At 45.3% G+C, this 15,603-nt stretch overlaps 1 protein-coding gene across 1 annotated transcript in view; it reads left to right on the top strand.

Moving 5' to 3' along the window:
• The window catches only part of SCARA5 (scavenger receptor class A member 5), a 127,709-nt gene that overhangs the window by 86,022 nt on the left and 26,084 nt on the right, over positions 1-15,603 (top strand). The window contains exon 7 of the mRNA XM_006153217.3: positions 1,817-1,873. Coding sequence (XP_006153279.1) covers positions 1,817-1,873 — 57 coding nt within the window. The remainder of the gene's footprint in view (positions 1-1,816; positions 1,874-15,603) is intronic.

The raw sequence follows: 15,603 nt of genomic DNA on the forward strand, positions 1-15,603 counted from the left end.
TACCACATGCATTTTGAGTCTTTACTGGATGAAGCTGTTCTTTGATGCTTTGACCAGGAGGGAATGTGCCTTTCTCAGCTAGGCCCCCTCCACCTTCCCAGGTGACCAGAGCTGGCAGATTGGCTCTGCTCTTGTCCAGCCTGCTGTGCCCTCCAGTGGCTACGGGCTCCCTCCAGAGGCTTTCTCTGACCATGGGTTAAGAAGTCTCCTGCAGATAACATTTTACTCACAATTGGAATTTGTTTCCATTTCTTTTTGTTGTCTTTTCTTTATTTTAAAATTTATTTACATTTAATCACATATGTATTTACAGTGTACAACATTTCTGTTTCCAGCATGAATACTGTACATGTCAGTCAAGACAAAGATATTACTATACACATTATCAGCAGCAAATAGCTTCCCATTTTTTGTCACTTAAACATACTTTAATTTTTTTCCTTAGCCTTTCTCTTCCCTCCCTTCCATACTAAACGTTTTATTTCTTCACATTTTATTGATTCACAAAAGATCTTAAACTAAAAATATGGCCAAAGCTAAAATCTAGTGACAAATGCACTGTAATTTTCTTCTGAAACATTTTATTCTCTCTCCATTCCCCTTTTTACTAAAGAGAGGTATAAACTAACTTATTTGAAAAATAAAAAATTTTCCATTTGGTCTGCTACGTGCACAAAGCCCCATAAGAATTTAATTTCTGATGCAAGGCAACAGATACTACTGTATTATTGAACTTATGCAAATAACCATTCTGCCACAAAATAAGAATGCTCACAAATATTTTCCAATTGCAAAGGGGCCAGGAAGGGAGAAAAGTTTATGTTTCAATTTTTTTTTCTTTTTTTGGAGAGGTGTTTTTTTTTTTTTTTTTTTTTTGGCTATAGGGCGTGTGCGCTTGCCAGAAACAGACAGAGACAGGAAGCGAGAAATCACCCACCAGGGGGGATGGCCATGCCGCAATCCCTTCTCCTCCTTTCTCCTCTCGGGATCTTGGGCACGCACGCACACACACCCGGCGTGAGTTTAAGCCACCGGGTCCAGGACTCAAACCGCAGTCAACTACGTGGCAGTCCAGCGACATAGCCATTACGCTAACTGCCAGTCCCTATGTTTCAATTTTTAAAAATTAACAAATTGCTTAACCTATCAACAACTCACAAGAAAACCCAAATCTTTAAATCTGGAAGACAAAGCATAGAAGAAAATCAATAATGTTTTAGAGAAAAGTCATAGAATTCTGTTTCACCAGTTTAGTCTCATGTACTCTCTCTTTTATTGAATTTACAGTGTTACTGTGGTCTGATCTTTTCATGTAAATCCTGTAAATTGGCATTCAACATTACTATTGATATTTCCAAACTTGGTAGCATTAAGTTGAATTTTTTCTTGGTCATCTTTTGTTCTCTTATTTCTGTCTGACTTTAGTGTTCTTAGTATATCACTGCCTTTAGAATTTCTCAAAGAGCTGGTCTGGTGTTGGTAAATTCTTTCAGGTGTCATTTATCTGAGAATGTTTCGGGCTTTTCTTTCCATATGAGGGATAATCATCCTGGATATAGTATTCTTGGTTGAAATTGTTTTTCATGTAACACTTTGACTATATTTTCCCATTCTGTCCTTACTTGCATTGTTCCCAACGAGAGGTCCAATGTTAGCCTGATGGGATAGCCTTTGTAAGTAACTTGACATTTTTCTCTTGACAGTTTTAATATCTTGTCTCTGTCTGTGGTTTTGGTCAATCTGGCTATGATGTGCCTGGGGGAAATTTTTCTTGGGTTGATTCTATACATTTCTAACTTGAGTTTTCTTGTTTTAGGTGATCGAGGCCCGAAAGGAGAGAAAGGAGAAAAAGGAGACAGAGCCGGTGATGCCAGTAAGGAAATTCTACTGGGGTCACTTGGTATAGTGTTGACACAGGTTTAGCAGTTGCACAAGCGGTCCCATGAGTTAGGGGGTTTAGAGGCTGGCGCATGGGCTGGGGCTCAAGTGTCAAAAGAACTGTCCTCCATTTTTTAGAACTCTACAGGTCCAGCAGGAGATACTCATAGACCCCAGGGGCACAGGCTACATTTCTAGAGGTGGTGTAAGCCCACTGTTTGTGTAAAGAGACCTACAGGCCCCTTTTGGCTACTTGCCTAGCTAGCTATGAGTAATCTCTCTGTGCCTTAGTTTTCTCATCTATAAAATGGGGGTAGCAAGAGTCCTTGCATCATAGGTCATTGTGAGAATTGAATGAGTGAGTCCTTATAAAGTGCTTTTCAGTCTCTGAACACTTGGTTAGGATGCAGTAAGTACTCTTAGTGCAATTCCACACAATGCACCAATTTAGACCTACTTCCTAAAATCACTGGAGATGCTTGCTAATGTTCAGTCACTTCCCTGGGTGTTACCTGGAGACAGGTGCAGAGGCCAAGTACAATCACTCTGGCTTTCCTCCTTTGCATTAATGGAGCAGTGCGGCTAGAGGTCTCGTTATCTGGCAGTCACCAAGTTTAAGAATGGCATATTTCTGATGAAATTCTTCTTGAAATGTTCACCAGGGAAGCCAGCTTATCCAGCTGTACTCTTTTCTAGGATGTTTTGTTCTCTCAAAAAGCTCTATGTGGAATTTTGGAGTGACGGTCACAAAAGAATAAATAGACTCTCCTAGCCAAGCTTCAAAAACCACCCCCCAAAACAAAACAAAACAGCCAGCCAATCATATTAGTTGGGCCCTGAGTAGTCATCCCATGCAAGGGCATAAGCAGATTATCACCTCCTCAGTGATAATCAGGAATAGGTACCACTGTATATTCACAAGCTGAACCCTGCATATGTGTCTCCTTGAGGCTGACCCCCCTGGGTTCAGGAGGTCCTTCAAATGATACTTTTGACCTTGTGGTGCAGGACCAGAAGGAAACTTTGGTCCTGAAAGATGCCCTTCCCCAAGACCCCCTGACACTTTGACTTACCTCCTTCTTCCTCTGTCTTCCCCTTCCCTGAGCTTGTTTTCCTGCAACTAGAATGCAGCTGCATTTGGAGCCAAACTGGAATTATGGGGCTGACAAGTGAGCATGGGGATTTTCAACATGTTTCAATGTGAGGACCTAATGCTGCCACTGATCTGATAGGAGGCAGAGCTTGGGCAGTAATGTAAGAGATGGGGAGTGGCTGTAAATACAGATGAAGCTCAACCCACCACTCACTTCCTGCTCTGCAGCCTGCATCCTATCAGGCCATGGATCAGTATCAGTCTGTGGCCTGGGTATTAGGAACCCCTGCTCTAAAGGGATGGACATACCTGAGGAAAACCAAGCAAGTACTGAGATCATCTCCTAAACTTCCTAGCTGCAGCCCTCTCCCTTCATGCAGTGCCAAACTCCACAGAGCAATGTGTGTGTTTCACAATGGTTCCAGCATGTTCTGAATCCCTTTTTTGGGAATGTCTGGATGTAGTGATCTGGTGGACACTGTCAGGTTGGAAAGAGAGTTTCGAAGGCAAGAACAGGAAGTCTGGACATTCTCTGTGACAGACCTAAGTCACATTTACCTAAAGGGCTGAGCACAATCATTGTTGTGGGGCGTTGTCCCCTCCCACTGTGTTGATCAGTTTCTGACCAAATGCTGCCAAGGTAACTTGGACTGTAGCCTTTAGCTCTGAGAAGTAAATAACTCCCAACGGGGGTGGGCAGGAAGGGAGGAACTGTGTGAAATGATGACCTTTGAGAGGGAACTTGGAGATTCTGCCCACATACCAGAGGGGCTCTTGTCAGGAAGTCCTTGGCAGCTATTCTTTCAGCTTACTCGAGAGGGATGGAAAGGTCTGGAGCTGGCAGAGTTATCACTGATGGAAAGGAGGCCTTAGTTGCTCCTTACCTTACTCCTGTGTACCAAGTGGGTTGGGCTCTGACGTGGGATTAGGCTCTGAGGCAGGGGGCAGTGTGGGAAGGTGGGGGCTTCCCCAGGGATGGACAGGGAGGCTATGGAGGGAAGGTGCCCAATCCACTTGGCCCTGGAGCCTGTTGACTGCACAAGGAGAGGCTGACATCAGCCCTGGCCTGTCCCTCCTAGGGCCTGAGGCTTTCTTTCCTGCCTTGGACAGGCTACAGCCTCACTGGGGTCCAGAACTCAGACACAAAGCTTGGCCTTGAATTTGCACCAAGCTCAAAGCCTTTCCTTCCTGCTCCCAGACAAGACCCCAAAATGATCTCCATGGATAAAGGTCTCCATGGTGAAGGGGCTTAGCAGAGACAGCTCTATGGACAGGAGACTTTATACAACAGGAGAAAGAAATTGGGGTGCACACCAGAATTGTAGGACAACAGAGGAGAAGGCCATTATCTAGCTTTTCATTTTCAGCATCCCAAAGAGGAACATAGACTTCTCCATGTTTTAGGGAGAGGCAGAACACAGCCTCTGAGTACTCTAATTCTGAGGTGAGAGCTTAGACCCCTGGCTTGGATAGCAGGGCTGGGCTCCTTAACATCCCTAGCAATTTCCTCCCTCATTGGTAGTTCTGGACACTGTGTTAAGGGCCTTGGGATGATGGAAACCATTGAGGCCACTCAAGGCTGAGGTCTGTGTCTGCCCCTCAGTGGGGTGGCCTTCCCACGGTCTCTACACCCCAGCCTGCCCCTGAATACACCAAGGCCAAGCTATATTCAGAATCTTGCTTGTGTTTCCAGGACACTCCAGTCCCAGAGGTGTTAACTATATCCCTGAGACCCAGGCTCTGAGGAGAGAGCCAAGGCTCATCTTTCACAAATGCATGGAAATTCTGAGGAACATGAGTGCCCACATCTGGGGGAGCCTTAGTCATGCCCTGAGGAACATGAGTGCCCACATCTGGGGGAGCCTTAGTCATGCCCTGCACCCTAGGCAGTGTCACTATGGATCAGGAGAGTGGGAAGAAGGTGCCCTCAGCTCTAGAGCTACTCTCCTCTAAAAACCACCACTGTGGAGGAGAAGCCCCTAACCAGGCCGGCTTCTGCTAACCCAGATTTTGCCTAAGACCACAAAACTTTGACCAAACACCTCCTAAGTGTGTACCTTTAGCAGCAAAAACCTAGAAGTTCCAGCAGGTGGGGATGTTACCATATCAAATGGATAAATAAGAGCTATAAGATAGACACCCCGTGTGGGAAGCGAAGGTTGGGGGTTTCCCTTTCAGAGGCCTTTACAGAGAAGGCTTCTCAAGAGCCACATTCTGAGTTCTTATTAAAGTATTTTTCAGAACAAAAATCTTGCTATTGTTTACTCATGCTTTTTTTTTTTTTGCTTTTTTTTTTTTCTGGTGGTACAGGATTTTACAGTCAGACAGATTTCAAGTCAACTCTTCTCCCTCTTCCAATCCCATCCTACTAGTTCAATGACCAGAAACCAAGAACAGAGAGAAAGAGGAAACTTTCACTTCTAGGCCACCTTGGGTCTAGAATCTAAATCTCTTGATTTCTGCCTGATGAGAGATAAATGTTTTTTACATGCAAGGGCAGTATCAGTCATCCTGTTAGATGTTTGACTTTCAGTAGTTTGACCAGGAAAAAAGAAAAAAAAAGGCTACATATACACATCTCAGGAGAAAGAGATATTTGTTTTACCCTCATATATGGTCCATTTGTAGGAAAAATAAACAGTATTTTTGCAGTGTGAGACTGGATAAAAAATTCAGTTTTAATTCCCCCAGCACGAATTTAAAGCAGGATATAAGTTCAGATTGTTTTTAAAACTTTTCTCATTTGGTTTCACATGGGAAAAAAAAAAAACAAACATGCAGAATGACACAGGGGTGAATTCTAAACCAGTGTGTGTTGATATTTATCATTGGCATCTCAGGAAACTAGAGAAAACATTTAACACTTCATGTCTATTTTCAATGTTTAGGGAATATGGGGGAGTGGGAGGCCCAGTGGGCATCCCAGAGTGTATCGTAAGCTCAAAATAATATAAATAATAATTGAAGAGGCTTCCAGACACATCTTCCCACAGCTCTGAGATGTTTCTATCTGTATTTGAGGATAAAGGAGGCAAAGAAAGTCCATTGGAGCCATGAACTTCCTTACTCTTTTTTCCCTGTACTTCTAATTGGCTACACCAGGTGCTATGGGGACTCTGTTAGGATAATGTGGTAGTGAAAGTTAGCCTTATCTCAGGTATGCAGAGACAGAACTACTGTACCTTTTGTGCACAAATATATTTCTTTAACCTAACTATGCATACATCATTCATTTCTTTTTTGAATTAATTTTTTTTTATTGCCAAAGAGTACATGTGGTTGACAGAGACAGAGAAAATAACCTCCAATAGGGCCTGGTCATGCCACAATCCTTTTTCCTCCTTTTCCTCATCCCATGAGGATTTGGGGGCATGCACACATATGTGCTCAATATGTGTTTTAACCCACTGGGGCTGGGATTCAAACTGCAGTCCGCCATGTTGGATCTGGCTCCCAATGCACAGCACTTAACCACTGTATTACAGGGCCAGCCTCACCCTTAATTTCTTATATAATTTTAGTAATGTGACTCAAGAGTAAACCACACTTCTAAGATAAATCAACCACTCACATAATCCTGCTAATAAACTTGTACCTGCTACTGCGAATTATAAAGTTTCTGTGCACATTACATCACTCTGTTCACACAGTGATATTCAGGAGACATGATCACATTCATGTTAGAAGGGTGAGGAGGACAAGGGTAACGAGGATAAGGAACTTGCTGGGGTCACCAGAGTTTGTAAGGGACAGAACCAGGATGCAGATCAGGTTTGTCTGGCCAGAGACCATGATACAGTCCTTCCACTACTACATTTGACTATTTTTTTAAATTCTGTATGGAGTCCTGTGGGCCACCCTGTCTACTCTTAGTGGTTTACTATGAAGGTGCCAATATTTTTCTTAGCAATTCCCTGTTACTCTTCTTTGTTTCAGTTTGCTCTTAATGTCCCCAAGTCCTAGTCTCCTTAACCTGCTTCTGTGGCTCTGAGATAGGCCAGAATAATATTTTACCTGAAGGGCTCTGTATCCGCCAGCCAGGCCCTTCCCACCTGCTTACTTTCACAGGCTTCATGATCGTGTAAACTGAACACAGTAGGTTTTCGGAGATGACCCAAGTGGAGGCCCCAGCCCTTATCTGTCAGTGTTTATCACACATGCATTGGTTCAGTTTATACCTTAAATGATTCATTCCTTACAATATCTGGTAATTAGTAATTACTGGACAGATGCAAACACAAAAGTCTACATGGATATAAAAATGTGTTTTTTAAATGTTTCTCCCCAAAGTTAACTGAACATACACAGGGATTCAAAATTCACTCTGAAAAAAATTGTCCTGAGGCAAAAACTGAAGCAGAGAGGGAGACACTGGAGAGAAGAAAACAGGCTTAAGGAAATAGTCAGTGAGGTAATGTTGGGAACGGATGAGGCTGAGCCGAACAGGCTCCTGGGGGAGCCAGGATCAGGAACAGGGCGGGGACAGAGCTGGCTTTGAAAAGGAATGGAGGCCCGAGGCTGGAAAGATTGAGGGGGGACCCTCAGGAAGGGAGGAGCTGGCCTCCCTTACTTCTGTCATATAGAAAAGATACATGTGAGGAAGGAAGAAACACAGGGAAGAGAGTTTCTTCGTTTGTTTGGCAAACCTTTGTTGAGCATTTGCTGTATACCAGGAACTTGCTAAGGGCCCAGAAGATCAAGGCCAAACTCCCCTTGGAGAAGCTCACTGTCTAGCAGGTGAGAAAGACACACCAACAGCAATTATAGGAGAGTGTGTGAGGGCCACAGGAAAGGGTGTGATGATGGTGAAACTTGCCTCCTGTTGCAGCAGGTCAGTCAGGGAGACATCTTTGATGCCAAGTCTTGTAGGGTAAATTGGCGCCCAACAGTTGAATGAGGAAAGTGAAGAGAACCCTGACACAGCAGAGTGTTGTCTATCATCCCACATGGTTTGTCAGGGCAGGGTTTGAGATCTAAGAAACAATAAGTCCAGAGAGGTATTAGGGGCTCGCAAAGGTCCCTGTAGTGGTCAAGAGTTTAAGCCAGACTCTCTGGGCACTGGGAAGCCATCAATGGGCTGCCAGCAGAGAGTAGCCTGGCAGCCTGGGGATAGCTTGGAGGAGAGCCAGGCAGAGCAGGCCAAGGTTGTACCAAGCAGAGTTCCACCATCCTAACAGCCCTGTTCATGGCTGGTACCTGCACATGGAGGGGCAAGTCCACATTCCAAACCCACGTGTCTCTTCTGTGCCCTCTCCTTCTCTTGCCTGAGCAGTTCTCCTTTTGCAAGTTTTGTTTTTTAGAAACATCTGTCCCAAGAAGATGAGACTCCAACTCTATGGAGCTCTGTGAGATCTAAAGGGGAAACTGTTTTCTCTGTGCTCATTTAGACACTTCTGACATCAACTGTGTGGGCTTTTTCCCACACCAACCAATTTCCCATTACCAGGTGGGTGTCCTAAATTCCAAACCAATTCCTTTCTTTTCTTTGCTTTTTTTAGAGAGATTTAGTTATAGGGCATGTGCACTCAATGGAGAGACAGAGACAGAAAGTGAGGAATCACCCCCCAGTGGGGATGGCCACACTGCAATCCCTTCTCTTCCATTCTCCTCTCGGGATCTTGGGCATGCATACACACATGCCCTGCATGCATTTTAAGCCACTGGGTCCAGGACTCAAACCATGGTCAACTATGTGGGAGTCCAGTGACATAACCATTATGCCACCTACTGGTCCCAATTCCTATCCAATTTTAACACTATCTACCTGGAACTGACACAGACCCTGGATTAAGGGCTCAAACCCACAAGCCTGCTCCCACTTCAGATGCAAGTCTGTGCCTCTGGAACTCCTGACCAATTGGCTATAAAGTGAAGGTTCCCACGATCTGCACATGGAGGGGCAAGTCCACATTCCAAACCCACGTGTCTCTTCTGTGCCCTCTCCTTCTCTTGCCTGAGCAGTTCTCCTTTTGCAAGTTTTGTTTTTTAGAAACATCTGTCCCAAGAAGATGAGACTCCAACTCTATGGAGCTCTGTGAGATCTAAAGGGGAAACTGTTTTCTCTGTGCTCATTTAGACACTTCTGACATCAACTGTGTGGGCTTTTTCCCACACCAACCAATTTCCCATTACCAGGTGGGTGTCCTAAATTCCAAACCAATTCCTTTCTTTTCTTTGCTTTTTTTAGAGAGATTTAGTTATAGGGCATGTGCACTCAATGGAGAGACAGAGACAGAAAGTGAGGAATCACCCCCCAGTGGGGATGGCCACACTGCAATCCCTTCTCTTCCATTCTCCTCTCGGGATCTTGGGCATGCATACACACATGCCCTGCATGCATTTTAAGCCACTGGGTCCAGGACTCAAACCATGGTCAACTATGTGGGAGTCCAGTGACATAACCATTATGCCACCTACTGGTCCCAATTCCTATCCAATTTTAACACTATCTACCTGGAACTGACACAGACCCTGGATTAAGGGCTCAAACCCACAAGCCTGCTCCCACTTCAGATGCAAGTCTGTGCCTCTGGAACTCCTGACCAATTGGCTATAAAGTGAAGGTTCCCACGATCTCCTTCTTAGGTTTTATGATTTGCTAGAACAGCTTGCAGAACTTGGGAAAACAATGTTTATCAGTTCATTATAAAGGCTACAACTCAGAACAGCCAGATGGAAGAGATGTTCAAGGCGAGGTATGGGGGAGGGGCGTGGAGCTTCCATCCTGTATCTGAGCACACCACCATCCTAGCACCTCCACGTGTTTAGCAACCTGTCCTTTTCTTGTTTTGTTTTGTTGACAGGGTCTTAGTATGTCACTATCCTCCTGTCTCAGCCTTCTCATACTGTGTAGCTGTGCCCAGCTTTTATTGTGAACCAGGATTCGAACCCCAACTTCCCATTGCTAAGTCTGCCAAGTAGCAGTGTCAACCAGTTACCATGGCAAGGCACCTTTTGGGTTTTTATGGAGGCTTCTTTATATAAGCATTATTGATTAAATCATTGACTATTGGTGATTAAACTCAATCTCCTGCCTTCCCAGGTGGGGCTGAAAGTTCCAACCCTCCAATTTGATTGTTTACCCTAGAAAACAGCCCCTATCTTAGGGGATCTCTGAAAGTCACCTTACTAAAACACTGAGGTATGTTTGAAAGAATCTTATGAATGAAAAAAAGATGCTTCCAAGCTATTTTAGGATAAAGGACAAAACCAAAATATTATAACAAAAATGCCCCATCAGGCTTCCTGTTTTTAAGTTTTCTTTATTTCTTTCGTAAAAAAAGAGTAAGAGAGGCAAGCACCCATGACAGAGTCTCTTCACACCACTCTCCCTTCCTCTTAGCCTCCAACTCATCAGGATCTTGGGCTCGTGTACTTGGCGTGTTTCAGTTCAACTCAGGATCCAAACCTGTGGTTGGCCGTGTGGCTTCCCACACTGGAGATCAGTGTGCTACTGCCTATGCCACTGAGACTGGACCATCACATTCATCATTTAAGAAGTTACAAGAAGGGGGCTGGCAGGTAGTATGATGGTTAAGGGCACTGGACTCTCACACGGTCAACCATGGTTGGAGTCCTGGACCTGGCAGCTTGCTTCCTCACTTTTTTTCTCTCTCTGTCCCTTTCTGGTCGAATTAAAATAAATAAAATTGGATAAAATAATTCTTAAAAAAAAAGAAATTACAAGAGTCAGGAGCTCTGGCTCACAGCTAGGGACAAAGCCCAACTATATGTCTTTTCTATATCACAGTATCACAGTAGTAGAACTGAGATCCCCTTCCCATTCCAACCAGACTGAGTCCAGTCACTCAGCCTCTTTTTCCTCAGTTCTATATAAAGGATGAAATCTGGCCTTTCAGCTGTGCTAGCTTGCCAAGATCCTATCTTAAGTCTTCCAAATACAGGTCCAATGACTCTCCCTGAAAACTTCTAGTGATCCCTTCAAGGAGAACTCTTTCATTATGGTGTGCAGATAATAGTCCAATTCCGATGGTCTGCATTGAGCATTGGCTTGATGACTTCACAAAGAAAAAATTAAAGGCCTAATCCTTTAGGAAGCCAGATTGTAAAATCATTACTGGCCACCTAACTCTGGCCGCTGCTTCTCAATGAAACGAGAGGCAGAGGCTAGATCAGGAAGTTTATTTCTGTAACCAGTTACAGAGAGACAGTCAGCAAGTACTGTCAAACTGTCTCAAAAACGCAACATGTTCTTGGTATTTATAGGTTAAAGGTACAACCTTGTGCAAATCATAACACTCTACCATCAGGGTCGATTGCTTTCTCCTGAGTAGCTAGCCTAATTCCTTCAAATACCCATTTCTGGTTTCTCATCCGACCATTCCCTCCAGCACATCTCCCTATGCTCAGCACTTGGTCAGATTGTTCTTGTTAGAGGTCTTTCTTATTTTCAAAATGGCTGTGATGCTGCTAAACCTTAAACTGGACTGCTTCAAAAGGAGGTTGTGTGTGTGTGTGGGGGGCGGGGGGGCGAGGTAGGGGGATTGCTGCCCGAGAGTCAGGAACAGCCGAACTAGTTATAGTGCTTCCATCTCTTATAAAAGGGTATCCCTAGCATTCCTAGGCAGAGGCAGGGAAACAAGAGCTATCCTGCAGGCTAGCAAGGAAAAAATGCTTAGACAAGGAGAAATGAAGCCCCCCCTTGGGAACTGAGCAGTGCCGAGAGGTCATTAACAGGGCCACTAATATTTGCATTCTAAATACATGCTAAGTGAAGGCAGGAACCCAGGGCCAAAGCCCGAAAAGAGTCACTAGTTGGAAAAAAAATAAACAAGCCTGTGTTGGGAGCTGACGTTAAGAGCTAGTGGCCAGGTGTGCTAAGTGGGACTTGAGAGGCTTTGCTGCTTGGGCCTTTGATGGGGTATTTCACATGCCGAGGAGATGGGGAGCAGCCAGTTTTACCTCTCCCTCAGTTCTTTTCTTATTATGGAGAGTGAGCCCACCCAGGCTTTCGCGTGCTCTGTCTCCTCACCACATTCAGTTGAGACTGCTGTCCCACCTTCCTACCAGGGACCTGGAGGCAGCTCCGCTGGGGACTAGCATACCAGTTCCCTGGCACACAGGCAGTGGTTTCTGAGGTTTCTGAAGAAAAATCCAAAAAGCCTCTTTTTTAATAACGCAAGCCTCAGACTGAAGGTGAGCATAGAATTTTCTGCAAAATCTATTCCTTGAAACCACTGAAGACCTGAAGTTTAGGTCTTTGATGTGGGTTTTGTATGAAGAAGTTTTACATTGCGACTAAGTTCAGAACTACATGAAAACCAGAGATGGTTTAACTGTTTATTTGGAAAACATTTCAAACAAACTCTGGGGTTGTTCTTAATGCCCAGGACGCTGCCCCTCCCTGGTTATGCTGGGAGGTAAAACCCCTGCAAAGATGGCAGATTAAATCTGGGAGGTCCTTTTTTTTTTATTACTATTATTAGTTCATTTATTTTAATTTGACCAGAGAGAGAGAGGGAAAGTGAGAAAGGAAGCCACCAGGTTCAGGACTTGAACTGTGGTTAGCTGTGGTGTCCAGCACCCTAATCACCACGCCACCTGCTGGCCCCCGGGAGGTCTTTTTTGATGTAACTGGAACAGCTCTAGCTGCCACTATGTTAGCTTCACAGCGCCAAGTCCCCTACTGTCCTTTGATGTGAAAAATACTCTTGGTGGGTACTTGAGACCTGGATCTAGATGAACTCTCTTCCCCCAGGGGTGGATTTTAGCCTCTTTTCTTCAGGGAGCTGTTTGCAGAATCCAGATGGAAGCAAGAAGATGAGAGACTAGCTAAGCCTTCTCGGGAGGTCTTGTGGTCGCTGTGGTAGGAGGGGCAAGCAGCCAGCCTCCATACTGACTCAGAGGCTAGGAGAATCACTTGCCTTGGTCCCCACCACAATCTTCAGGGATTATATTGAGTTCAACACTATTGAGACCCAACCGCCCCAGTCACAAAGCCCATGTTTATTTCAGAGTAACTGTCTACAGTGGGGGTCTCATTCCACCAAACAGAGGAGGAAACTACTCCTGGAGGTTGAATTCCTTACCCAAGACATGGAGTTAGGAAGCGATAAAAATCTGCTTCTCACTAAGTTTCTACCTTCAAGGATTTACATTCAGGGATGGGGAAGCATCTCAGACAGGGGTCTCAGACCTTGAAGGGGAAGGAGAACTGTGATTGAAACTGGCAAGGAGGGGACAGTGTAAGTGAAGACAGAGGAGGGTGAATGAACCCCTCAGGGAAAGGCTATTGGTCCTGGGCCTGGGACCCAAAAAGCTACAGGCACACAAAGTTCTAGAGAAGGTTTTCTAAATGGCATCACCTCCTCACAGCCTGGCCAGCAGGGAGACCACAGGCCTGGTAAAATCAATGCTGGGTGTGGTTGATTTTCTTCTGGTTCTCCAGCCTCTGTCTAGTTGTAAATCTAGGCCTTGATTCTGTGAGACCGCTGGCTGCGCTTTTAGGAGACACAGCTGCAAAAGGAGGGGAAAGGACTCACCTGTCTGTCCAGGCCACCCAGTAAATTCCTACAAATCCAGCTCCCAGCAGAGCTCCTGGGACTTAATGTTATCCTTTCAGGGTGACAGGGCAGCTCCCAGTTTATGGATGGGTAGGGAAATTCATTTCTAATTTGATTTAATGCTTTTTTAAAAATTTGGTAGAGAGAACATGTATTTGCAGGGGGAGAAAGTGAGAAAGTACCCTCCTTGGGGGTGGGTAGCCATGTTGTAATCCCTCCTCCTCTTCTCTTCTTGCGATTTTGGGCACACTTGCACACTTGCTCGGCATGCTTTTCAAGCTGCTGGTCCAGGGCTCGAACTGTACAATTGGCCATGTGGGATCCAGCTGCCTTAACTACTAAGCCACTAGTTGGCCACAATTTCATGTATTTTTACTGAGCACCTACTAGGAGTCAGTCAAGAACAGCAAAATCCTTTTTTTTCTTTTTTTCTTTTTTTGAGAGGTTTCTGTTATAGGGCATGTGCGCTCACCAGAAAGACAGAGAGAGACAGAGAGACAGAAAGTGAGAAATCACCCCGCCCTCCAAGTAGGGATGGCCACTCCACAATCCCTTCTCCATTCTCCTTTCAGGATCTTGGGCAGGCATGCACACGCACCTGGTGTGAGTTTAAGCCACCGGATGCAGGACTCAAACCACAGTCGACTACATGGGAGTCCAGCGACATAGCCATTACGCTAACTGCTGGTCCCAAGAACAGCAAAATCCTACAAGACAAACTCCCAGTTCCCAAAGAATATGCAATAGAGGTGAGGAGACAAGGGATGAAGCAACAGTGAAAAAAGTCCATGGTGATCAGTGAAGTGTTAACGGGGAAAAGATGTCTGCTGCTCAATCTATGCATAGTCTCAAATACCCTGTGTGACCCTGTCGTCAAGGACACACAGCAAAGCGAAAATTCAGCTGTGGTCCTGGTGTGACCACTTTATCATACAACTTAAGAAAGTCGCTTCCCCTGAGTCTAAGCTTCCTCACCTGTGAAATGGGCATCACACCATCTATCTTAGGGGAGAGCTATAAAGACCAAATGAGCCTGTCCAACGACAGTGCTTTGAAGAGTCATAAAGTGCCCTATTAAGTTAGGAACAGATTCCCACTAGGAAATAGCATTTTATGAAGCACACCCACAGGCCAGACCACATTTTGGAAGCAATGCCCTCCAGGAGAGCCTGACCAGAAATTCCTTATTTTGCTTTTGGGATGGCTCCTGTCCTTCCCATATGGATTACATTTCCCGTTGAGAAGTGTCACCCCAGCCTCAGGGAGGTGGGGCCACGGAGCGCCTGTGCTGCAGGCCGGCTGGGGGCATGGGGAGTTCTTCCTTTACAGGAGAATGAAAGTTCAACTTCCTTAATGGGCAGATGGTCCAGATTATCCCTGGGGCTCTACTCTGCAGCTGCAGAAAATCAGAGCCTATTTTCCCAGCACCGGGTGTTTATTTCTATTCTCTACAACCTCCTTTCTTTCGTCTTGTTTTGCTTTGGCAGGGGACTGGAAAGCAGGAAAAACAAACATAAAGGAGCTGCAATATTCCGGGCTGAGGCTGACTTTTCCCTCCTCTCCTTTTCTTCAGAAGCGAAGTTCTCTGTGGACTTTAGATCCCTACTGATGCATAACCAGGCAGGTTCTGGAGCATTTGGTGATCAGTTCCACTCGCAGAGCCCCTCCCGGCACCATGAGTCCCATTCATTCACCTATTTATTCATTCAATGCAGTTTGTTGAGCCTTGAGGCTGCATGCTAGATTCTCTGCTAGCCAGCATGAAGCTGGGAGCCATAGGATGCTAAATGACTGTCACCTCTGCACAGCTTACAGTGGGGAGAGGCGTAGAGGAGGGAACTGCAGTGTCCTTCTTCTCATATGTAGGGAGCACATATTGGGGCCACAGGTCAGGAACCATTCCCAGAAGAGTGGACATCTATGTGCCCTATAAGACTCAACGACTTGTGAGTCATGTAGCTGGGGCTTGATTCCAGATCCATCCTCTCAGATGGTATCTCTCGGGTCTGGCTTTGCATGAAGACCTGCAAAGATTCCAAAATATCCTCAACACTAATGATGATTCTCGTAGGCCAGTCAGGGCTGAGAGCCACTGCTCTAACTCTAAGG

The sequence above is a fragment of the Tupaia chinensis genome, unplaced genomic scaffold (assembly GCF_000334495.1).
Source record: "Tupaia chinensis unplaced genomic scaffold, TupChi_1.0 Scaffold000366_1, whole genome shotgun sequence".
NCBI classification, from domain to species: Eukaryota; Metazoa; Chordata; class Mammalia; order Scandentia; family Tupaiidae; genus Tupaia; species Tupaia belangeri.